This window comes from Corapipo altera, unplaced genomic scaffold (genome assembly GCF_003945725.1).
Source record: "Corapipo altera isolate COAL_440 unplaced genomic scaffold, ASM394572v1 44, whole genome shotgun sequence".
NCBI lineage: Eukaryota > Metazoa > Chordata > Aves > Passeriformes > Pipridae > Corapipo > Corapipo altera.
Genome location: NW_020884880.1, coordinates 2724387 through 2749106, shown reverse-complemented (window position 1 = coordinate 2749106; position 24720 = coordinate 2724387). Strand labels below are relative to the sequence as shown.

The following is a 24720-nucleotide window of genomic DNA, read 5'->3' as shown; positions in this document are numbered from 1 at the left end:
AGTCAGCTTCAAGACACTATAGAGGTCTGACAGTTTGTGCAAAGCCTGTGATACACAGAAGGGAATTTGGCACGGCAGGTATGACGTGAGAGAATGGTGCGTCAAGAGCTCAAGGATTTCATTGCACATACATAGGTGAGCATTTGCTTCTAGTTAAATACTTCTCACTTCCTCCAAGAAAGAGGCATTTTAAATTTCTTTCTCAATATCATTTTGACATAATCTGTAACTGCCAGTGGTACAAGTACCAGATTTCAGAAACTCCTAAGTCTGCCCCTGAGGTAATGGTATAAGCATACCTAAATCACATGAGGTACTGCTGTGCTGTGCATTACAAGTCAGAAGTGTGAGGATTTGCCTTATCTCAAGTACAAAAACAGAATCCCAGGAACTAATCTGATCCCTCTATCAACAAAACCTTTAAAGGAAGATTATCTCTCCCACAGAGACTGGCTGTCCTTCAGTAAGTCTGTTCTCTGCTGGGTGTTTCTACAAAACTGCTGTTGGTAGCTGAACAAGCTATTCCCAGAGGTACTACTGCACTTCCCAACCAGCCATGAAGAATGAAGCGCTCCTGTTTCCAAGTCATCTGCACAGCTGAGAAAAAAAAAAAAAAAAAAGATGAATTCAAGTTCTCATTTCCTTGTCTGATCAAAAATATCTGATGATCTGTGAAATGCAGCAAACTGTCCCCTCCCTACTATTTTCAAATGAATTTCATCCTGCACTTGCAAGATGCTAGCTGGGACTTGAATTGTCAGCATTTCACAACAGCAGAGGAGGGAAAAAAAAAGTCTTAACCACACGTGAACTTATATGTGCACTTACAAAAACCTGTTTTCCTGAGATTTCAATGCAATCCACCAAATTAAAAAGGTCAGATAACCACCTGAAATTTCTTATACTTATCTGATCAAGGTCTCCAGACTCCTGCCACCCACCACTAATTTTGTCATCAAATTGATTCAAATAAAGCAGTGACTTATTTGATCTATTGGTTTTTCAGAGGCCTATCAAAGTTATTTCTTGATTGCAAAACAGGTATACATGATAGCTGATAAACATTTCAGAGTGCTGATTTACTGGTTCACTGCTGTCTGAAAACATGGCACAACATCTTCTCTCACAAACTTTTGGAGAGCAACTATTATTTATGAACTACTATTGCACTCCTTTGTAAGTGAAAAAGAGATAAGCAATTAGTTCAGCTGACTGTGCTTAAATCTAAATCAAGCGCAGCCATTGGAGCCAGTCCATTGTAGCCATACAGAAATGGTTTGGGGCAAATGAATTCACTTCTGACAAATATATCCCTTTTCGCTTTTATCCATAGATGTACCAGAAAAACTTTCAGTTACTCTATTAAATACTATCAAACACTGTTTCACCTGAACTACTAAATCCCTTTCTAGTGACAGAATTCACTGCTCCTCCCAGGTCCTTCCTTTGCTCATTCCATATAATAATAAGGCTTAGTATTACGGAAAGGGGAAAAAAAATAACCTCGCATATTCTTTCCAAGTGATTCTCATAAGGTCCCACTATACCAGAGAAATGTACACATGTGAAGAAAACAACAAAATTAACCTTAGAGGGTAGTCTAGATCTATATTTCCACATTCACACACAGACACTTAGACAGGCTTTCTTAAGGAAAGATACAGCATCATTTTCCAATTACAGTGCAATCAATCATTTGAAGCATTTGTTTCATCAGATGCTTATCTGTCTCAAATGACAAGAACATGCTGCTTATTACTTTCTCCAAGTAACATATCCCAGCAGTAGGGGAATGAAATATGTAGTGCAGAATTATACTTTCCCATCCATGTACAAGTCTTACCACAGTTTCCTGACTTTCTTGATATATTTAAGAACATATTTTCTAAGTTCACTGCTAAGTGTTTGACAGGAATGAATAAAGGCTACTATTTGGACAAATCTGTCATAATTATTTCTAGCTGCTAATGCATTCTGCTAAATATTCCTATAGTACTGCCAGTGAAAACACTAATGAAATACCCAAAGTGGGCATCATTATCACTCACATTTCACAGTGATGCTATATGAGTATGCAGGAGAGCAGACACTGCCCTCTTAAAAATCTTCCTCTCCCATCCTTTATGGGATTCCTGTACTTACGCATCAGCTGATAAAATCAACTTTTAATCATCTGCATTGGACTACACAGGCACAGAACAGTACATTTTGAGCCTGTGTATTTGGCAACACATCCTAAAATTTAGCAACAGCCAAGGCTTTGATTCATAAACTGTAAGATCACAAATGACCACATAGATCTTTTCAGCTTTTACTCCAATATCTCATCTCATGTTTAATGTGCACATTAAATAATTCAAAGAATATATCTTGCCCACTTCCCTTGGAAAAGCAGACAATGGCCAACAACCAAGATGACTTAAAATATTGATGCTGCGTACACTAGTATTTTCAGCCCTTACTATTGGGATTGTCAGTACCTCCATAATCCAGAATTTTATAATTTATTGATAAGTACTCAGTAAATATATATGAAGAATAGTAAGTATATAGAGATGCTGGTTTTTTCCCCTCAAATGAAATACTTCAGGCTGGACTGAGTGATTCTGTAATAGAGCAAAAAGACACTTTCTATGCATAAATGATTTCACTTTTCTGCATGTATTTTACTAATAGGAAGAATCTCCCTATATAACGGAACACAGACTTTTTCCTAAGGAAAACCAGCATATGCACTATTTTTGAGTCATGTAAAAAATAACAGAGCAGACGAATGGTTCAACAAGAAGACACTTTGTCTGGTAGAGAATGGACCAGACAGTGTAATAAGTTAAATCTGCTTACCATCTTAAGAATTCTCCAATTATGGGTGCATGTTTGGACCTTGCCCACAGTGTTTACACAACCCCTCCAACTAACATCCTGAACCACAGCCAATATTCACTAGAAGCATAAACAACTGTGAAAAATATATAGGAAAACTCTGTTAAGTTTGTAGCCCACAAGTGACTACAGTGGGAGTTGATGGAACCTTTGCAATAAAAATAGTGCCCCAAATCAGTTCTCCACATGGAGAAAGTTTCCAATGATAAGGGATACATGTAAGGCACATTCTTTTAAAAACCTGCTCAAAAGCAACTCATTGTTCATAAAGGGAATGGTGTTTACACAGGAAAAAGTCCACTTTCAACAAATCTGAAATCCAACAGATGTTTCCTTCTATCTAAGCAAAACAGGTTTGTGACCCTTTTCTGCCCAACCAAAAACCTTCAAAACTAATTCTGCAGGAAAAAAAAACTTCCATACTTGAGAGAATTATCTTGGAAAATGAATTCAGAAAAATTTGTATTTCATAATTGCAGCTGCTACTGAAGTGAGTTAACTGAAAAAAAAAAAAAGTGTTCTTTAAAGAGAATATTTTATGATCTGGATTTGAAGAGATGCAATATAATAATTATAATTTGGTTTGTGCTGAAAAGAGAAAGTAGGGCAGGCTGTTACTCACACTGCTCTATATTGCAATTATTCTCCTCAAATCAGTTTAAGCTCTCTTCTCCAGACCTCCCACAACATCCCTCCAAAACTCCCAGCTGCTCTTGGCTTCCACAAATCTCTTAAGATCTCTCTTCCTCTGCACACAACACTTAAATAACAGAAGCATCTGAGCAGAGCATAAAAGGCATATCTCTTAATTTTATTTTAATACTACTACCAGTACCTGCTAATCACACATCAAGTGTAAGTACTTTGTAGAAGTGTAAAAGAGAAAGAATTTCAGGCTTTGCCTAAGTCATGCTGTTGAGATTGTGCCACACCTGAAACAGTCCCACACCTGACTGTTTCACTCACCATCATGAGAAAGTTTCAGGACTTTCAGGTTCTACCTGATGTGATTACACGAACACACAGCAAAGCTGGATCTGGTGACATTCTGTTGCACAACTGAAAGCTGCAAAGACAGCATCTTCCAAGGGGTTGGTGCATTTTCTGTACCCAACAATACCTTGCTCCAGAAGATGAATTGAGATGGACCACAGGTTTCTGAGAATTTTATCCATTTTTTATACCTTTTATAAAATGCAGCTGCAGAGGCCAAATAAATTACATTAACAGCTAGAAACAAGCATCAAGGCCAAAGTTAAAAGTCTTAAACATGAATATGACAAGTATAGTCAGTACATGCAAGTTTCTGTGCCAAACTTTACCTCCATGAGTCCCTTCTTCACCAGATGTAACTCCAGTTATTTCTTGTCCTATCTATTTTGTGAGCATTATACAAAGTTCCCATCTCTACAATGTTTTATGTGCAGCACGCTCAGCAGTGAGGTTCCTTACCCCAGCTGAAGTCCCTGCATGTTCCAAGATGAATATAACAAGACAGGACTGCAATCTGCCAACAATATAATGCACCACTATTACAACCAACACGAATATTAGCAGTGTGAAGGAGACCCACTGAGATGCAATTCAAATCTGCCTATGAAACAATTATAGCAGAAGGTAGAGGAGGTTTTCTCCCTCCCCCAATAATCCTATTTGTCCTTTAAATAGATCTGAAGTATAATCTCAAACTGTCAGCATTTCTGTAAAGAAATACCAGCTCAGACCTAATTGGATTTGTCAGACAATCATAGCTAAACAGTTCTCTGAGCTCCAACAGCTGAACAACTAGGGAAAAACTTTCCACATTGTAATGTGTAAGAATATGAAAGTTTATTTCAAGAGGAAAAATTTCCTCTGAAAGTAGGTGGTAAAAAGGTATAATTTGTTCCACAGAACCCTATCCCTTAGCAACATAACGATGTGGTGTGGCGTAGCTAAGGTTGTGTGACTTGCTCCATATAGGCAACTATCTAGAGTTACCATCGAGTTACCCTAGTTACCCTATCTAGAGTTGTCCCTTCAGGCTTCTCTGAATTCACCCCAGTTGCTAAAAGTTTGCTTGTGTAAACCTACCTTTGTTTTAGACTTTTTGACCATGAGTAAGAAAACGAGGGGAAAAGAACAGGGAATTTTGACATGAACATGTAACAGTAACATCCAAGAAGAAAACAAGTATATATATACATTGCATGTAAATAAAAAAACTAGTGGAATATGTATTGTAGCTGAAGAGCAGAAATATTTCCTATTCCTCTGGACTTCCTGACTTTTTGCATCACGTATATATATCTATATATATATCTATATAGATATACATACACATGAAACTTGCTCTGTCATTATTGTATGTTAGGCTGTTCTGTTCAGGCTATTGTGGGCTGGAATAGTGTATTTTAAACACAGTCTAGGGTATAATGGCCTAAAACCCACACTAACCTCATTCTTTGAACAGTGAGACAGAACACATTACAGTGATGTACAGGTTGCAAGTTCAGGAAGTGTATAGCCCAAATCTTAAAACACTTTCAATGTCTTCAAACTGTGGTTTCATTAACGAAGATTTAGATTATTCCATATGTGTCCAGATCCAGAAGAAAAGTTATTATACAGATTTTATGTCGAAAATTGAAATGGTGTTCATTTCACTGACTTTAAAATAACAGTTGTGCAGGTTTTAACATTTTTACGTTTTGAGAATAACAACTTGAGGATTCAGCAATGTTATTTTCTGTATTTACAGAGTTGGCAACCAGCACATACGCGACTGAGGAATAAAAGTAAACTTTGCATAAATTCCAACCCATGTTTTTATCTGGGTCAAGAGGAAATTCAGATAATGTATTTAGTCTATCACCATCAGCATCAATACTCAGGAGTTATACACTGTCTTACCTGTTGGCTTATCCACACCAAGAAATCCAGCCCGGCCCAGGGTTTTAAACACTTTATGTGCTGGGAACTGTCCTTCTTCTTCCCACTTGTCCACAAAGGGATTAATCTCCTTATCGATAATCTAGATTTGAAAAATAAATTTTAGATGTTAATAACACAGACATTCCTACACAAACAACTTTGATTAATTTTTCCTAAAAATTGTAATCTAGGAAGAAAAGAGAAAGGTACACGAAAAATTTTGAAAGCCCAATAATTTTCTAATTTCCTGTTGGATATCCTTATTGTCCACCCATCCACAATTATTACAAAAGACTTAATGAAGCATATATTAATAATTCTTTTAGCAATTACAACTACTAAAACAGGAAGCCATCAGGGATGGTTTAAGCCTGTCCAAGTCCTATGAAAATGGTAGTTTCCTCTCACCATTTGTTACCTTTTTGGGTATAGATCCTAGAAAGTGACAGAAAGGGAAATCTGGATTATCCTCAAAGGTATGTTGCCAAAAAAGGTTGATGAGTTGTTCACAATGACAACACACAGTACCAAGACAGGCAAGTGAGAGAGACTTCATTTCCTCTCCCTTTACCTGAAACACTCCCAAGGAAGTCAATGCTGTTCAGGGCAGTTATGTTCAGTCTGTGTTTAGACTTTCTTATGGTCTGACAGAACATATACTGGAAAAACATAGTCTCCTTCCACAATTTGTAATATTCCCAAGTCTAGTCCCCGGGCAACTCTTGACTATGCTACTGCTGCATACCTACTAAAAGTCAATGTCCCATGCTGCCTGGCTATTGTCCTTGCTCTATTCAGGCTGCTGTCTTCCCACCCAGCTGTTGCGAGCAAAACACATCTGGGATACAGCCCCTACATTCAGTAACACTTTTAGGTTTAAGAGCACAGGGGCCGGATGTGTCACTCCACGAAATTCCACACTTCCTTGGCCATGGGCAGGAAGCAAAATGGGCAGGTGCGTTTTTGCTGCCTACCAGCCCAGTGTGAGGCAGATATAGTTTTTACAGCTCTCAAAAGGAGTCAGATGTATCCTGACCACCTCTCCTATATCCACCAGCCAAACCAGGAGTTGGCACAGGCTGCTTCTACCATGTGGCCAAGTGTACCATGCACCTGTGTCAGCCAGCCACAAATTGAAACAAACCCTATCAAAACAAACACCAGTTGCCAATAAAAAGCTAATGTTTTTAACCTGTGACCATGATTTTACTGCTACGCTGTTTCATGAAGAGAGAATTTACTTTTTCAAGAACTTACTCATCTTAGTCTTCTCTCCACACTGAATAAACAAGCCCAGTGGTGCTAACTATTTTTTGAGCTGGAAATAGAATCCTCTCCCTCCCGAACTGCTGTGTTCTTGAGACCCTGAGGAACTTTCTTCCAAACTATCTATTTATTGAACATTCTTTGGAGAACTCCAGCCCATATATGGCTGGTTTCTGCCTTCCAGTTGGCCACAGAAATAAGTATACTTCGTTGCTCATAACAGAAAAATCACTTTTTCAATTCTCTCACCAAATTCTGAAAAATTAATATACTAGATGTTCAAGTCATTCAGTATTTATCATCTCTCTTCCTCTCTTATATTGATTAACATAGGCCTCATGATCAATAGTAACAATATACCAGAACCCTATCTAGGAGAGCTCACTTTCACTTCTATATTGCGATATCCTAGATGCTCAGATCCTAAGATGCTGACCCTCAATGTTGAGTTGCAGGTGGTGAAATACCTTTTTGACTGTAGTAACATCTGACAATACTCATCAGGTAATGTCCAGGGAAATGCCCGAAAGAGGTTATGAAATACATAAAGTTTTCCCAGTGTTTTGATGGATCTTGGCAAAAATATGAAGTAAATGTACTAACAGAATTTTATGTTTGTTATGGTTGGTGCGGGGCCAAGCATTTCACAGCCTACATACAAAGCTACCTTCGAAGTTAAACAAAGTCAGAAAAATGACTAAGGCATGATTTCTTCAGATTATAACCTGCTTGCTCCTGTGTCTTTCAAATCATTTAACAGAGCTGAATTATTACCAGGTAAAGTTTGCCATTCTGAGTAAAAAAAGATCTGTTTTACATGACACAACAAAAAAAACCCCAGAGATAACCTCACTGCACAAACCACAAATGGTTTATGCCCCTAAACTCAAGAAAAGATTAATAGCACAGTCCAGATGCTGATAGCCACAGTTTTTTCTTAGCCACTGAACACTATTGGACTGTATTTTTACAAAGAATTAAATAGGTCCTGTCAGAAGCTTCTACACTTCAGTCACAAACTTCTTCAAAAAATCACACGTTATTTTATAATCATAAGGGGTTTGGGGGAACACCTTCCCTTGTACTAACACATACAAACACAAGCCATATTGCTGGAGAATTGCAGTACTGCTCAGCTGGCTGATTCTTCAAGGCTGATTATTGGATATTATCATCCCTTCCTAGAAAAGACAAACGGAAACAGGGAGAGGTATTTTCAAAAGGTCAAGTCAGCAATGAGTGAAGGAACACAAGTAATTACTAAACATGTGCTTAAAACATTGCTGAAGATGGGTCAAACAGTGCTGTACTCCTAACCACTAGATTCGTCCCTTTCCTTGGCTTTAACAACTTCCTCACATCTGTACCCTCAGAGAAATATTTTGCACTTGAACTGCAGACGGGTATTATGTAGGCACCTTAACTTAAACCATAATGTATACATACAGTGTTTGGAGAATATACAGAAGTGAGGTTTAGGTAGCATGCAGCAACTGTTCTGCTGATTTATATATGCTTTATCATCCCATGGAAATCATGGGTGTCAGCATCTAAACTTGCATCACTAGGATACCAACCATAACAATGTCAAACTTCTATCAGTAGAAATATTTAGCACTGCATACTACTGATGCTATCTGACAGATATTCCCAGCCACAAAGGAAGTCCTTCCACCTGATCTAGCTAGTCAAACCTCAATGGCATTTGGGATGTAAAGTTGATATAACTTTCCCACCTGCTGATAAAGTTCCAGTAAATCACAACAGAAACTCTGTCATTTTCCTGACAGCAAGGGCACAGTAAGTCTTATGTATGGGACTGGTGTTTTTCTCAGGCTGCTTCATCTGAACAGTGACAATGCAAACCTAAAGGACTAGGTTCTGGAGGCAGCCTTGATTTAGCCTGCATCCCCATGAGAATTCAGGCTACTCTCTGAGGAGCCTCCCAAAGAATGGCCTCAGGGGTGGTATCAGCTGTGAATTATCTTGAAAAACACTGGTGGATATTTGCCCAGTTGGAAACTGATAGAGCCAACAAACTCATTTCTTGTTGAATGATGGTAAGAAAAAGAAAAATGTTTTCATTAAAAATAGTTTTGACAAAGTGTTGTGAAAACAGCACCTGTAGTTTCCTGCCAGGGAATGGGGAAGTGCAATGGCAGGGTTATAGAGGGGACAGACACAGAAATTCAAATTTTTAAATAGTAGATTATTCTAATTTCTCTTTAAAACAAAGCAATTAAAATATCCCTCCAAATGATTGCCAAAGAGTTGCATGTTTTGACTATGTTCTATTGAAATTTATTGTACTATTTAAATGAGAAAAGTAACAAAAATTTACAGTTGGGGGGTTTCCTTCACATAATGCTCAATATTCTGTGCTGATATTGTACCTACAGGTACCCAGAAACATTAGCAGTTGCCATTTAATTCTCACTGCATTCTAAAATAAATGCATTCTACAACAGTAGAAACTGTAATTGAATTAATTTGGTTACTGAGAGCATGTACAGATGTCCTTTACATCAATTAAATTTCTTTTCATTATTCACCAGCAAGTTTACCTTCCATCATGCAATTCAAACCAGAAATTAAAGGCCATACCACTTCTACACACAATACCTCTTATATCCACAGCTTATAATACTGTGCAGTAGTAGCATATTTCAGCACACTATTAGGAAAATGATGAATCTTGAAAATAATACACTGAATTCTTAAAAAAATCACAAACTTTTACTAAAGCTGACTTATACCTCAGTTGAGATTAGACTAACTTACTAGAAAAGCAAGAGAAAATGTCCAAGCAAAAGCTATTTCATGTAAAGATTAAATGGATTCTGAGGGGGCAGAATTAGATTAGATGTTAGGAAGAAATTCTTTACTCAGAGGATGATGAAGCACTGTAGCAGGCTGCCTAGAAAGGTTGTGGATGCTCCATCCCTGGAAATGTTCAAGGCCAGGTTGGATGGGGGCCTGAGCAACATAATCTAGTGACTGGCATCACTGCCCATGGCAGGGGGTTGGAAATAGATGATCTTTAAGGTCCCTTCCAACCCAAACCATTCGATGATTCCATGACATAACTGTACAACATTATGTTGGGAGCAGCATTTTTTCCCCTTTAAATCAAGTTACAGTAATCAAACTTAGCTCTATTAATATAATAACTGAAGATGACGCAATTAATAAGATCTTTAATGTAAAAAGCAAATAAATAAGCAACAAACTTCTGTGCTTCCAGTCCCCATGACACATGCTAGGAGACCCTAGCAGAATTCAGGAGCTGCCTGAGTGCCTGAGTCACCCCACATGGTAGTGGCAAGCCCGGACCTGACACAGGCAATGCCCCAGCAGGAGAGCCAATCGTTCAGTCTCTGATGACATAGGGTGCAGAAACAGAGGCACTATGTGACTTAAAAAACCACAATTTAAAAAAAACCACATTAAACAAACATGATTTAACCACACAGCAGCCAGAAAATGCTCCCTGCAGCACTAACCTTGTCTGCTCATATGAAGTTATTTAGAGCACTTTCTTCTTCAACCAAAATCCAGTATTATGCTCTTGTCTGAATTCTGCCATGACCTAGAGAGCAAAGTTGCAGCCTACTGCTTCCTCTTTCAGGATGCATCACCACCACTGGGCAAAGGTCTCCAGGAAGTTTTGCGGGACCGTTTTCTGGTGATTGTTTTCTTTGAGGTTTTTTGTTTGTTTTTTGTTTAGTTGGGGTTTTTGGTTGGTTTTGGTTTTTGGGGGGTTGCTGTTGTGTTGATTTGGGCTTTTTTTAATACTAACTGAAGAAAGGGGGATAGCCCTCAATTCTTCTCTTATAAAACATACATTATTATTAGTTAGGACTTACCTAGGAGATCTATGTAAAATATGACTCACTGCTATGCAAGGGGTCCTGTCAATGTAGCAAATGTCCTAGATGCTGCCAAAACACCTCTCTCCTTTACAGAAGGAAGGCAGGTCTCCCTCTTGCCCACAACAGAGAAGATTTGGCATTTGGATACACTCTGCACCTCATTCTATATTCATAGTTGACTACCCAGCCAAACATATGATGTGACCACCTGGGCAAATGACTGTCTACAAGAGTTGTCAATGAAGAATTTGTCCTACTGCAGTATGGGATTTGGGACTAGGTCTCAGTGATGATACAGAAACTTCTATACTCTGACCTATCATTGGACTGTTGCTGGAAAACAAGCCAAGAAAGTGTTTTCCACAATGATATTGGGTTGAACTGAAAAAGTTCAATTTAAGAGCAGACATCTGTTTCATGACCCTGTGAAAAACATGTGGCAGGAAAAACAAGTCCTAAAAGCAGAATATGCAGACAATTAAAATAAAGAACAAAAATGAAGTAATTTTGACTTGAGCTTTTTAAGCTTTTTTTTTTTTTTAATTCCATACCTAAAAAATCTTAAACATCAAACAAAATAATGGTTCCACCTACCCCATTTAAACACATTGCCAGTCCCCTTGCTTTGGTGGGATTACAGAAAGATAAAGTTAGGACCACACAGAAGTACCTGACTGAGCGTGGTCTCCATGGCAGACACTTAGGCTCATCATGCTCCTTTTCCATGGACTGCATTGCTGATCTTTTATTTTGCTTGTAAATGTACTAAGCACTTGACAGAATAAACAAAAAGACATATCAACTACGTCAGGTTACAAATAACCCCTCCTCAATCTACTCTGTGCATGTGTGCACATTTACTTGTAAATACACAGATATTTCTGATCGTTTCCCCTTTTCCCTTTCACTATGGGTGTTACATAAGCTTGAGACATTCAGGAAAAATGTAATTCCAGCTTAGCACTATAAAGCCAGTTCAAAGGGGCAGATAATACATCATCTAGTGCTTTTGGTATCTTTAGGATACTTCTACTTCTTTGTTCATTGCTGCAAAGTGAGGGTGAACAGGCCTGGCTCACATCTGGGTTTCTCCACTGCCACTGCACATAGCTGTGGCCAGAGCTGAGCTTACAGAGATGCTTCCAGAGGATTTTAAACCAATATTCACTAGTCTTATATAAGGGGGGAAAAAAACTTGAAATTTTTCCTAATAGCTGAAAAATATAAGTCTGAAATAGAAAGCTGTATTTAAAACTGTTTAATTAGAGCACCACAATTCTTTTGTATCTTCAATAAAGCTGTGCCACAGGCAACAAAGTAATCATGAAATCTGCTACAGCACTGGGTACCAAAGACTGCAGTGATCAGCAGATACAGGAACAAACTGTTACTAAATTAAGTTTTCCACTTCTCAGAGGAAAAAAAAATAGAGGAAAAAAAATAGTGGAACAAAAACCTCTATAACATAGAAGTTGGCAGCTTCTCATTGTATAATAAAACATACCTGTCCTCATCTATTTTTACAAAATCTAATTTTTTCATGGAAAAAAGCCTGCACTTTATTCTGTAATTTTGCCTGGTCTATTCACTTGGCAGTAACTGGACATACTTCTGTTTAAATCATTGTGTTTCTTCCCTTTCACTGCAACACAGTTCCTTGCAGCATACCTAATGCATAAAGCAAAGCTGATAACTGGTTCAGAAAATCAAATACTGATTGTCTTTTGATCCCATACATCTGGTTACAGATTTTATTTCAGGAAACCAGAAAATTCAAACCCTGAATCAACCACAAAGTTTTTGCCAACACTTACTGAAAGCTTAAAATCCTACAGGTCTGCCAGGAGTGCAGAAGCATGTGCTCCCCTCCACCCTGTGTGTATTTGTTGGCACAGATCTGGGAGCTGGCACATCTGGGAGCTCCACTGAAGAAGCAGAGGGCACACATCATCATCATCATACTAAGAAAATGAAAGACCAGCCTAGGCACTGATGTTGGTTGGACAAGCCTTTTGGATGACTGGGAGCTCTGGCTACTCGTATACTATAGTATACTATAATATACTATACAAATATGCTTGTATAGTATCCAGGCTACTTATATCAAGTTGTGAAAGCCGTACGAAACTGAGCAAGTGACGGGTTTTTTTGCTCCTGCAACTCATACTTTTCAACACATAGATGCTGAGTTGTGGTACAGTGTAATGTCTACCAGATGCTGGGATGTTGGGATTTGGGTCCTCCTGGCTCTGGATTACCTCCCTGTAGGAACAAAAGTTATCTCACTATGGCTCACACCATTACATCTGAACTGCCATGGCAAAACCTGTTTAAGCCCAGATGTTTGCTCAGTCATATGATAAAGCAATATAATAACTAGACCTGAGGCACAAAAATATCCCTTAGGCACAGAAAGTCTAACTCAATGCAGTGGAAATCTGTTCTAACATTAATACAGGGCAGGAAAAAAATCCAGTGTTTGGACACAACAACTGCAATCTCAGATGTATGCAATACTCTGACACCAAGTAACAAATAGGAACATTGCTTACAAAATTGTCTTTACTGCATTTTTGCCACAGAATGAAGCATTCATACACTAACTAACATTTGTCCTACTATCAGAAAAAGCTTTTTACAGATCTTGCTTGAATATTCTGAAGCTCTTTTTTTCCCTCTTACTCCTCTACACTGATTTAAAAGCAATTCTTGGTAGGGCACTGGTGGAGGTACTGGATGGTACATTACAGTGGTATATCCCAGCTGCCTCTTCCAATAACAACAAAATTCAATTATAAAGATTTCCTCTCTGTTAAATTGGTACCAAAATTCTTGACACCAGCAAGACAATTAGCCCCTAAATGTCTATATGGTCTTTCTATCAGTCACAAGATGACAAAGGCTATTTCAAATACCCCAGAATCTGGGAATACATTTGCTTCCCTTAGACAGAAGGGAGAGAAGGGCACTCAGTACAGACTCTGTAAGCCTTATCAATGTCACATTCACCTGTTTTTTTCCTGAAACTTTTACCTCAGGTACATGATAAATTAGGTTTTAAAACTACAGGTGCCAGTATTTTTCAGATTCAGTTGTGTCTTTTCTCCCCCCCAACTCAGTGAGACACTAACTTTTAACTTTTAACTATAATATCAGCAACTTATTACTTTTCTGTTCTGTGACAGTGGTTTATGGTTTGTTACAAAGATAAATAAACCAACTCCATCCAAGGTGCTCCAGTGGTAATAGTGGTCACCGTTCAGTATTTTCCAGGTGGTCAAAAAGAGTCATATTATTTTGACAGAGAATTTAGAGTAATTTTACCAGAAAGCTAAAGCAAATGTTAATATTTAATTTGGATCATTTATACACTAATATGAAAGGACATTAATTCTTGTAAAAATACATATATGAATAAACAGAAACTCATGACATACAAGCCAAGAGTGCAAATAAGGTATAGATGTCCTTTGGTGGAGTTTCATTGTCAAGGGGGGAAATCCTCATCCTACAGACACACGACACAGTGTAACTAGAACCAGTCACCACTAGGCATAAAATGAAACGTCACTCATATTACATGGCACTCCAGAAAAATATGAACCAAATTTACCAATTTCTCAATGTCACTAATGCCAGAGAAAAAGAAAAATGAATAGCATGTATACATCCTGTATGTACAGGAATATCGTTATGCATACATATCCAGAGTAGGTTAAACCTTTTTCCTTCAAATCAGCTATACTGTAATTTAATTATTGCAACAAGTTGTGGGATGCCAGAACACTGCAAGCATTGTCCAACGAGTTAAGGAAAAGTCACATTTTCGATTTCCAAGAGGAAGGGTGGTGACCTATAAAGTTGTAAAGGAAACCACTCACAGAGTCATTTCAATACCCTTGCTAAAAACAGCCCCCTGGAATTATAAGAGTCTCTTCCTCATCCTGCTCAGAACAATTGGAAAATTATAGATAATTTAAAATACGTTAACTTAATATACTAAAAACCAAAATAAATGGAGACAAAAAAAATAACAATTCTCACTCGTGGAATTGCGCTGCTAATTTCTCAGATTTCTCTGGTAGTGGCATTAGGATTTAGCTAGTGGAAAACTGCCCCAGCTTGCATAACAATATTTAAAATGTGGTGCAGACCATGAGTGGTCTTTGTCTCCCAAAGACTTTACTTTTTAGTTTATCCTAAAGTCATCAGGGACAGGCTTAACTTAAGCCAGAACAAACACTGATTCCTAGAAGCTTTAGGTGAACAACATCAGACTGGATTTGACATGAACTAGTGATTTTTCTTTTTTTCCTATATGATCAGATCAAATCTAAAATAAATGTGACCTAAATATTTTTTAAAATAGAGGACAACGAAAAAAATCAGGTTTATGTTGCCTACTGTGATTTCTTCTACAATATATTCATCATAAAGTTCTATGCAATAAATGTAGCACTACATTCCTTCTTAGCCCATGATGCAATTACGGGCACTGAATCCAGCAAGGTAGAGCATGTTGTTAGCTGCGCTTCAACAGGTGTGGGGGGCATAGAAACAAGGGAGGGGAAAGTTTTTGTAAAAAAAAAAAACACACTGTGTCACACAGCAGAACAGCAAACACTGCACCAGCAGACACTATAGAGCTACTACTCCCTGCACTTCATCTCATCTCTAAGTAAACAAACAGCCATGAACACTTGAAATACAATATAATGTGTGCCTTAACCTATCCATGACAAAGAAGCAGGACTTTTAAAATCTTCCCAATCACTGTCTTCACAATATCTGGCTTTGTCCTCTGTGTTTCAGGACACTGATTTTTCATCAATGCACTTGTAGTGCCCGGGCAGGTGATGGGGAGCGGTGTGCATGGAACAAGGTCACTGGGCAAAAAGCTCTGCAGATATCCAGTTACACAGATACATGAAGGCTCCTTCCAGATGGGATCAGCACAAATTTGACACGATGGTATTAGCTACAAAATTCTGCACTCTCAATCCAGGTGAGAGAGGAGGATTCATTTCCAGCTTCTTCTAGTGATTCTTTCTCTGGCATCTTATTTCTGCTTTGCAAAGGGTCCAGGAATTTAGACTAATGAAACTAATTTACTAAGAAACTGACTGGTCATGGATCTCTTATTCCTCAGGTTTCTTTCGTCTTTTTTTTTAACACAGAAAATGAACTCACAGGTCCTAAAGCTCAGTGAAAACAGGCCTCATCTTAGTGACAGAAAACACAATTATTTAAATTGCTTTGGGGATATTTTAACACTGGAAGTGTGAAAGTTAATGCTTGAAGCAACACAAACCTGAGGTAAACATCACATAACTTAGAAGTAACTCCACTATCTTTTGTAAACAGTGAACTGGGGAAGAGGCAAAATTGGGAAAAAGTTAAATTTATCCATAGAAATGTAAGATTCTTCAAGTAATTTTTAAAAGCATCTATTAAAGATAGAACAGCACAGCTCCAAACCCACATAAAAAAGAGTCAATATCTGGCAATTCAGAGCATACTGTTTTTTAAAAAGCTACAGCAGAGCACTGCACTACCAGATAGAATTTGCAAACTTACCTACAGGTAAGGGTTAGGGTTACAAGTCTGGGACAAGTCCTTACACTCCTTAACGCCTTCCTCTGAACTCACTCTTTGGTCCTCTGTGGTTGCCACAAAAATGCTGTTTACTCATTGCTGCAGTTACTGAACTTCTGCACTTTTCTCATTCGTTCATAGTTCAAAGGTGGATGTCTCCGACAAACTGCTGCCCCGGCCTCGCAGTGTGCACCACACCAGGGCTCCTTGCCGTCACAGCGGCTGATTCTCTGGCTTTGGCAGGTGCTCTTAATCCTACCAGGATGTTCTACAGGTGACACTGACCTCGCTGATGGGAATGCACAGAGGTCACCAGCACTACCGTTAGTTGCAGATTGACACTCAATTTGCACATTACCTTACCAGAAGTGCCTCGCTTCCTCTGGACTTATGATCTAGTTTCGCAGGAGCCTTCCATCACTCCCGTCTAGAGCTGGCTCAGTGACCGGCGGCATCCGGGGCCGGCCGGCACGGCTCGCCCCGCTGGACCGGGGCAGCACACGCCGGGAAGGGCTGTGCAACCCTGCGGGTTGCAGGGGACCAGGGGACACGCTGTTCAGTTTCTGGCACTGGCAGCGAAAAGTTACTTATCTAAGCACACCTGGAGCCGTTCTGGGCCACTCACTGCCCTTGCCCTGGCTCGCTCTCCCCGCGCAGGGTGGCGCGGACGGGTGTCCCCCGGGCCCGCCGCTACCCGAATGTCCCCCCCGTACCTTTCTGAGGGCCGCCCGCAGGTCGCGGTGCTGCGGGGTGTCACCGCCGTCCCTTGGCCCCGAGCTGCGGCCGCGCAGGGCCGAGCCCAAGCGCGCCCAGCGCCCGCCGCCCCGCAGCGCCATGGCCGCCGCGCCCGGTCCCACTCCAAAGGCAAGGCCGAGGGCTGCCAAAGCCTGTCCCGCTCCAAGAGCCAAGGGCGAGGGCAGCCGCCGTGCCCGACCAGCTGGCCCGGGTCACCCCGGCAGCCCCTGCCCTGCCCTGCCCCGCCCCGTCCCGTCCCCTCCCTCCTCCCGCTCCTCTCTTCCCCGCAGCAAGCCACGGTAGGTCTCGGGTTACAGGCAGGTTTTCTTTAATGCCAACGAACAGCCATGAAGCGACCGACAAGCGGGTGGCGAAAGGGCCCCGCGCAGCGACAGGAGCCGGGCCCTCCGGGGAGCAGGGCACAGCCGGCCCTGCTGAGCGGCCTGCGCGGATCTCGGCAGCTTTCGGGTGGGTTTCTGTATTTTTGTAAGGAGAAATAGAAAATAACAAGAAATCCGCTCCTGTGCTCGTTCAACACGGACCGGTGGCGGTAGGGACACGCTAGTGACTCCGTAGGGGTATAGGAGCAATGTCTGCTCCGGGGGCAGGCGCAGGGGCCGTTCTTCTAAGCGATGACACAGCCTCCCTTCTCCTTGAAGGGATTCTTGTCCTCCGGAACCCCCTTCACCAGCGGGTCCTCGCCCGACCGCTCCTCGATGTAGTTCTTGATCTCTTCGGAGCACTTGGACACCTCGAGGGAAAGGACAGAGAAGAAGCTGTGTTATGACCGGAGCTAATGAACATCAGAGGAAGAAATCCGTGAATTCACATCTTTCTTATTTACCTTCCCGCCAAGCATAAAACATCTGACCACAGAGCAAGCACTAAGCACATGCAGACTCACCTTCTTTCCTCTTTTTTCACAGCCTGATATTCACAGAACATGTGAGTTTCTCTGGGAATGTATATGCCACTTGTAACAGCAACTGCTGCGTACACAAACTTGCATTTAAGTTTACATAAACTTAGTTATCCAACGTAGTTTTATTAAGCTACAGATCACACTCTTCCTCAGCATTGGCATGACTTAGTGTCAATGGTTTCAGGGTCAGTAACTTTCAATTCAGCTTTAAAGTATTTATGTCTTTACGTGTTTTTCCCAAACAAAACATTCAGCAGTGATTTTTCAGTGGTAATACAAATTCTTACTTTGTGGTTCTATTAGAGCAACGATGCATCTTGAGTGACAGTAAAGACCTGACTGGGAAAGACAATATACTTACAGGTTACCCGGGGTTATTTTGAACAATAGTTAACAGAATAGTCTATTTTGTTATGAGAGAACATAATACACATAACACTATGCGTGGCATTCATAGCAAACTAGCACTGATGTAGGTAAGCCTGCACAGAACCTGCCCGTGGAGAAGAAATGTGTTCAGTTTTTGTTCACTAAGACAAGAGAACATGCAGTAACAGTATCTGGGGAGCATGAGAGTCCACAAGGGAATCTCACCAGCTCCAGACGTTCTTTATCCACACACCCCTCTTGCTTCTTTTCCCTGTGTCAGCAGAAACTGTCCTTAGATGCTCGAACACCTGACATGCCTGAGGACATGCTCTGTCCCCACCTCCTCCCTTCCTACCCACAGTCCCTGCAGCGGCACAGCTGTGCAGCGTCAGCAGCAGGAACCAGCTGTTGGCCAGGCCACTAGATGATTAGTATTTCTAATTTAAGGCCTTTTGCCTTCTTTGTTAATTATATTTTACTTCATAGGTAGAACTATAACAAGAGAACCAATGAATTTGCCTGCTCTATCACAGACAACAGAGTAAAATTAAGCTTTAAGCCATCAGAAAGAACAGACTTAATTCCCAGTTAAACAGTGTATAAAATAAAATCTAGCCACCTTTGGACCTACAAATCCCATTGTATGTCTTACTCTTCTCTACCTTGCAAACCCTGTTCATTCAAATTGGAGCACCTTATCCCATAGTAAAGTTGTGCTCCAAAGTCTATGCAGGACCAGGGTTTGTTTTACTTCAGTCAGCATCACCAGGATCATTCTCATTTATAAGGAAAAAAAAGCCTGCTTAAATACACCTTCAAAAATTTTTATTCATTCAAAAATTATTCAAAAGTACACTTCCTTTTTGTGCTGTAAAGGTATAGGAAGGAGTCAAGAAAATTTTGGCTAAAAATTTTGGTAACAACAAAAGTGTGGCTTCTGCATTTCCCTGTCCCTGTACCAACCATACACGTACCAGGGGACTGTGGTGACCATAATACAGATTTCATTGTCACAGTGAAACTTCTGTTACAATGCACTGGTAAAACTGAGCATGCAGTCTGTGCTTTACTTCAGGTGAATCTAAAATATCTGTTTCCCTAAAGTGATCAGGCTTTTGGTTTATTTCGAAAATGTAGACAAGTATTGTTATTATTATTATAATATTTATTAGAATTATTAATTATTATTATTAATAATAATAATAATAATAATAATAAAAAACCTTTAGCTCCTGCAGAGTAAATTTCAGTTGCTTGGGAACTCTCTGAGGGATGATATTGCTATCTATAGTAGTTCGATATCAAGTCCTCAACACTGCTGGAGCTTTAGACTATACCATAACACCTACAATCACTGATACCTAACTCATAGCTAAAATGTAACTCTGGCGTTCTTATTTTCTGGGCTGAACACCTAGACAGGTGATTAGTAACTAGTGTGACTAATGCCACTGATTCCCACATATAAATGTATTTTTAGTCTTAACTAGAAGTGTTTATTTAGGTGTAGTTTGCTTCTGCTGGCATGCAGAATAAGAAAAAAAAAAGAATATTAGTTTCAGAGCAAGATCAGTTCCACGTCTTTCATTTATAGAAAATGTAGAAAACCACAAACATTTAACTGGAAAGTACTTCACCTGTGGAAAGGAACAATCAGTATAAATGTCTAAAAGTACAACTTTTCTATGGGACAAAGCTCGGTGGGTCACGGCTCCGCACCGGCAGCCTTTTGGCTCCTGCCCTCCGCCCGGGAACTGCATAGCGCAGGAAGAGGGAAGCCGGGGCAGGGAGCGGTGCCGCGGAAGGGCTTCCCACTGCACAGCACCCATCTCCTGGCACCGACAGGTCCCAGCGCGTTCTGTCTACAGAGGAGAGGAACACAGCGCGACGTGCTCCTCCCTCGCCTTGCAGGGTTGCCTTGTGCCGGCCTTGAGCTCCAGGGACTCGCGGGGAGGGGAAGCCAAGGGGTGCCAAATGCACCGGGAACAGCCGCGGCCGGCGCGCCCATACCAGCCTCTCGCGGCGCCTTCTCCCGCAGTGGTGCGCTACTTTCCCCCCGCTCCACAGTCACCCTGGGAAGGACCTACGCGGTGTTAGCGGTGCTGTGTCGACAACGCTGTCCCCGACCCCCGATCCAAAGCGGGTGGCAGGAGCCGTCGGTGCAAACCGCAGCCGTCCCAAAACATCCAGGGCTCTCCGGAGGAGCGGCTCTCACAGCCTCGCCGCCCCCGGTCCCGCCGCCCTCCCAACGTGCCCCTGGCCGCCTCATGAGCCCCCGCACCTCCGTCCAGGGACTAACGGGCTGCTCCCCGCCCCAGCCCCGGCCCTGGCGTCCGCCTCGGCGGCAGGGCAGCTTCGAGTCCTTTCTCCGCGCCCGCTCACCGGCTGCCTCTCCAGCTTCACTTCTTTCCGGAGCTGCTCCACTTCCATTTTCAGTTTGTCCTTCTCGCTCAGGTCCTCGATGTTGATGGCTGGCATCGTCTACACTGTCAAACCGCGCAGGGAGGGAGAGAGGGACAACAAAAGGTTACGTCTGGGCAGCGAGGGCGCCGGGGCCGGAGCCCCCGGGCGGTGGCGGAGCGGTGGGACGGTGGGACGGCCGCCCCCGGCCCGCCCCCGGGCTCACTCACACGCTGCCGTCCGAGTTGCCCCGCTGGTCGGCGGCGACCGCTTCCTCTCCGGCACGCCCGCACCCGTTCTCCGTGCCGCTCCGGCCTTTAAACCTCCACGCTAATCCCCCCTAACCGGATTAGAGCCCGCCGTCCAGGCCGACTCCGCTGCCGGGGCGTTGACACGGGCCCTGCCTGCACAGGGAGGTCCGGCCGTCCCGGAGCGGCCCCCAGGCTGTGCGTTCGGTCCCGCCGCCGCACCGGCGGCAGGAGCTGGAGGACCCTGCTGTGCTGATCTCTCCGGCCTCTCCCTCTTCACCACTGCTGCGGAGCAAACGTAGGGAGGTCGGCTGGGGGGTTTGGCCCAGCTGTGAAGTCTTTCTCCCCGACACCTCCTTCTCCTCTTCCACCTTCTGACCATCGCAATGTCTCATGCTTGTCCATGCCACCAGCATCCTTTGGCTCTGTGTTACTCTGCCCAGCAGCTAGGGTAGAATCAGGTGGTTTACATGGGCACATTCCTTGATACTTGTGTGTTACCACCACGAAGGGACTGGACAGAAAAGGTAGAGAGGGGAAGGAACCACTCTCATGTTAACTGCCCCAGCAGGCAGCCAGCCCATCAATGCCAGAGACAGCAACTTTTGTTGGTAGCTGTGTCTGCAAAGCAGAATTGCAGCTCTGCATGAGACAGTTATTGTGCCTGGCTTGCATCAAGGGTCTCTGGAATCATGGAGTTAGGAAAGGTGTTGAGAGTGGAGTACTCCACATAAGATAAGTGAGGGTTTCAGAAGACTCAAGAAGGAGCTAGGAAACTCTTCAGCTGTGGTTGCATACAGCTTTGAGGTCTAGATACCAAATAGGGCACTATGCTCTTTAGAACAGGGTGGTCCCTTCCTGCCTAGTTGTACAGCCCCTAGCATCTCTCATCCTAGCAGCTGCTTTTCTACAATACCACTGGAGGCACAACTCAGGACCCTTCAGACAGAACATAGCTGCAGGCCATTAAAATGGGCTTGTAGGCCTTCTGTTATCTAGCAATTCAAAGGTCCATATAGGAAATCACCCTTCCCTCTTTCCACCTCTTTTTTTCCTATTAAATACACTCATTTCTCCTCCTCTCCCCACTCACCAGATGTAAACAGCTGTCTGCAGTATGTAAGATTTACATCTTTCTTATCCAGTGCTCTTCCTATAGTGCTCTTGGGGTCTGTATTCCTTTTATTTTAGCCAGTTCACTAAAATCAGTTTTTCTCCCTCTGTTTATTATCTCCCCATTCCCAGTTGTTGATATGCAACTTGTACACCCACATAACCTACACTGACAGCTGCATCTCCAAACTCCACCAGCTGCTGGTCCTGGGCCAGTCAAAACAGGAGGAAGGAACTGGTCAGCCAGTCTTAGAGGGGCCAGGGCTGTTGCAGGAACAGAAGCACTGTGGTGTGGAGAGGCAGAGAGCATGTGGTGTGGTGGTGGTGGGCAAAGGTGTGGGAGTGAGCTGAAGGTGGGTTCTGGTACACCATTGACCTGGTTAGGGTGGGAAGAACTTGGTATCTGTAGCTCTGTAATGGAAAGCCTCCAGAGAGCTGTTTGCTGACATGACTAGCTCTGTTGATGGCAATCAGTAATGGACTTTCTACCACTTGCTGTGTTAACTTTTCCTGTATTTCATGTATTTTTACAGATATTTACCTAATCTGAGTTACAGCAAAGGAGAAGCTAAAAAGCAGCATTGATGGATAGGTGGCTTTAGCTCACACTTTGATTGGTATGTGTGTGTGCACAGAGGAAATGAAAAATATGGAAAATGGTGTTTGCATTATAGCATTCACTTTGCTATTATTTTAAGTGGTATTTCAATTACTTTGTTTGCAACTCAAAAAATTATGATGAAAACCAAAGCACATCAGTCTAGGACATCATATTAAAGACCATCATATTAAAATCACTTGAGAGTTTCCAGTATTAGAGGATGACTTTTTACTTTCTTCTGGAAATAGAAAATGTACACTGTTTTTTTATTTGTTTGTTCTTTCCTGACAGAGGGACATAAACTTTAATATAATTGCTCTGCCTAATAACATGAGCAAATTCCCTAAAAATGAGGACACCTGTTAGTAACAGTGGTAGCTATAAAATTCTAAAGGATGGCAGATGTGTCCCATGGTGATGACTCAAACTGTACCGGGGTTTATTTTCTTGTCACTAAAGCACCCACTTATCCTTTGGCAACTGGAGATTCTGAAAAAAAAAAGGAACAGTGCTAAAAAAGGAGAGGAAGAGGTGCCATTCATATTCTTTCAGAAGACATGTAGGTGGGGTAGGGATTAAATTTACTCCTTTCTTGCCTTTAAGAAAATTAAAATTATGTCAGAAAACTAGGTTGTAATCCTCCATGATATAAGAAAAGCAGAGGAGTCATGGAGAGAAAGTCAGCTCCTGAAATAATCAGGGTGCTATTAAGTTCCCCCTCCTTACAGCCCCTATGGACTCTGCTGCTTTCCTGCAGGCCACAGATTTCCAAGGCCCTGTATCTCAACCCCATTGGCAGCAGCGCCGGCCTGCAGGGCTTTGGTAAACGCCCGTTGCTGTAAAGGGAGCAGAGAAGAACAGTGGGAGATCAGATTATTTTATTGTTATCTAGGGAGAGCACGCCTAATTTGCAGCCACTCTTATCTCTCTTACTGAATTCTATCTGGAGTAAACACTAATTAATGTAATGTCTCTAATAGATTAGAGAGGGAAAAGTATGCTGTTTGCTGCTCATCCCTTTCTTCCCCTGATCACAACCCATTACCCAGTGGGATTAAAATCTGCAGAATAAACCAAGTCATGATATTTCCTGAAATCCATCTCTCTTTGCAGTGGCCAAGCAGCGATTCATCTCCGTGGGTTTTCCAAGAATCTCTGCCCTTTGACGATGTTTCGGTTTTCTCAAATTCATCAGCGTTTTACACAACAGTATTAAAATTATTACGCGCGTTTGCTTCAGTGGCACTCGCTAGGGAGCCTGTACTTGATCCAGCTGTATCAGGACCTGCAGCAGGCTAAGCCTTTGATTTTCGGCGACCCACCGCCCTCTACCTGGAGCCTCCGAATAGGGAGCGGCCTCAGGGGGGCGACGGCGACGGGGCGGGTACAGAAGGCTTTCGCTAAGTGACCCGTCACGGATTTCGCCGTGATTAACAGGAAATACTCTTTGAGCATCATCCCATAATGTGAGGAGGGCGGGGGACGAGACCGCCGGGGACCCCAGCCAGCTCCCCGTAGCCATGGGCGGTGCAGCCCGGCGCGGAGCCAGCCCCGGCGGTGCCCCCCGCCTGATCTCGCTGCTCCCCCCGACGGCGGCGGGGCAGGGGGTGCTGCCCGCGCCCCCCGGGCACACGCAGGCGCGCAGCTGCCGCGCCCAGGTGGCGGCCGGGTCAGCGGGGACCTCCTGCCCCGCTGAATCAGACCTTCCCCTCCCACCACATGCGCAAGGAGGGAGGTGGCCCGGGGCAGCCGCCTCGCTGCATATAAAGCGCTGCCGTCGGGCCGTCCAGAGCCGCTCGCTCC

The 24720-nt window shown here is 42.4% G+C and overlaps 2 protein-coding genes across 4 annotated transcripts in view; both read right to left on the bottom strand.

Annotated features, from left to right (window-relative positions):
* The window catches only part of LOC113945180 (probable acyl-CoA dehydrogenase 6), a 79282-nt gene extending 61902 nt beyond the window's left edge, over nucleotides 1–17380 (bottom strand). For both annotated transcript variants that reach the window (XR_003526978.1, XM_027639066.1), the window contains exons 1-2: nucleotides 17243–17380; nucleotides 5776–5896 (exon numbers count right to left, since the gene is read on the bottom strand). Coding sequence is in view for 1 of the 2 variants with exons in the window: in XM_027639066.1 (XP_027494867.1) it covers nucleotides 5776–5896; nucleotides 17243–17365 (244 nt within the window). In the remaining variant the exon portion in view is untranslated. The remainder of the gene's footprint in view (nucleotides 1–5775; nucleotides 5897–17242) is intronic.
* A 195-nt stretch (nucleotides 17381–17575) lies between these two features.
* On the bottom strand, nucleotides 17576–21335 carry LOC113945182 (guanine nucleotide-binding protein G(I)/G(S)/G(O) subunit gamma-11). 2 transcript variants are annotated; one of them, XM_027639069.1, is made up of 3 exons: nucleotides 21186–21335; nucleotides 20938–21041; nucleotides 17576–18015 (listed from the first exon to the last, which is right to left on the bottom strand). In XM_027639069.1, the coding sequence occupies exons 2-3, from the start codon at nucleotides 21031–21033 to the stop codon at nucleotides 17890–17892; spliced, it is 222 nt and encodes a 73-aa protein (XP_027494870.1). In that variant the 5' UTR covers nucleotides 21034–21041; nucleotides 21186–21335; the 3' UTR covers nucleotides 17576–17889. The 2 variants fall into 2 exon arrangements, with proteins under 2 accessions (XP_027494870.1, XP_027494869.1); XM_027639068.1 differs by having other exon boundaries at nucleotides 20938–21331.
* Between the last annotated feature and the right edge of the window lie 3385 nt (nucleotides 21336–24720).

Bases quoted from the DNA above. Each gene is read 5' to 3' on its own strand.
- LOC113945182 (XM_027639069.1), bottom strand. From the start codon at position 21,033: ATGCCAGCCATCAACATCGAGGACCTGAGCGAGAAGGACAAACTGAAA. The intron at 18,016-20,937 runs GTGAGCGGGCGC...CTTTCCCTCGAG, and splicing joins TGAAGCTGGAGAGGCAGCCG to GTGTCCAAGTGCTCCGAAGA.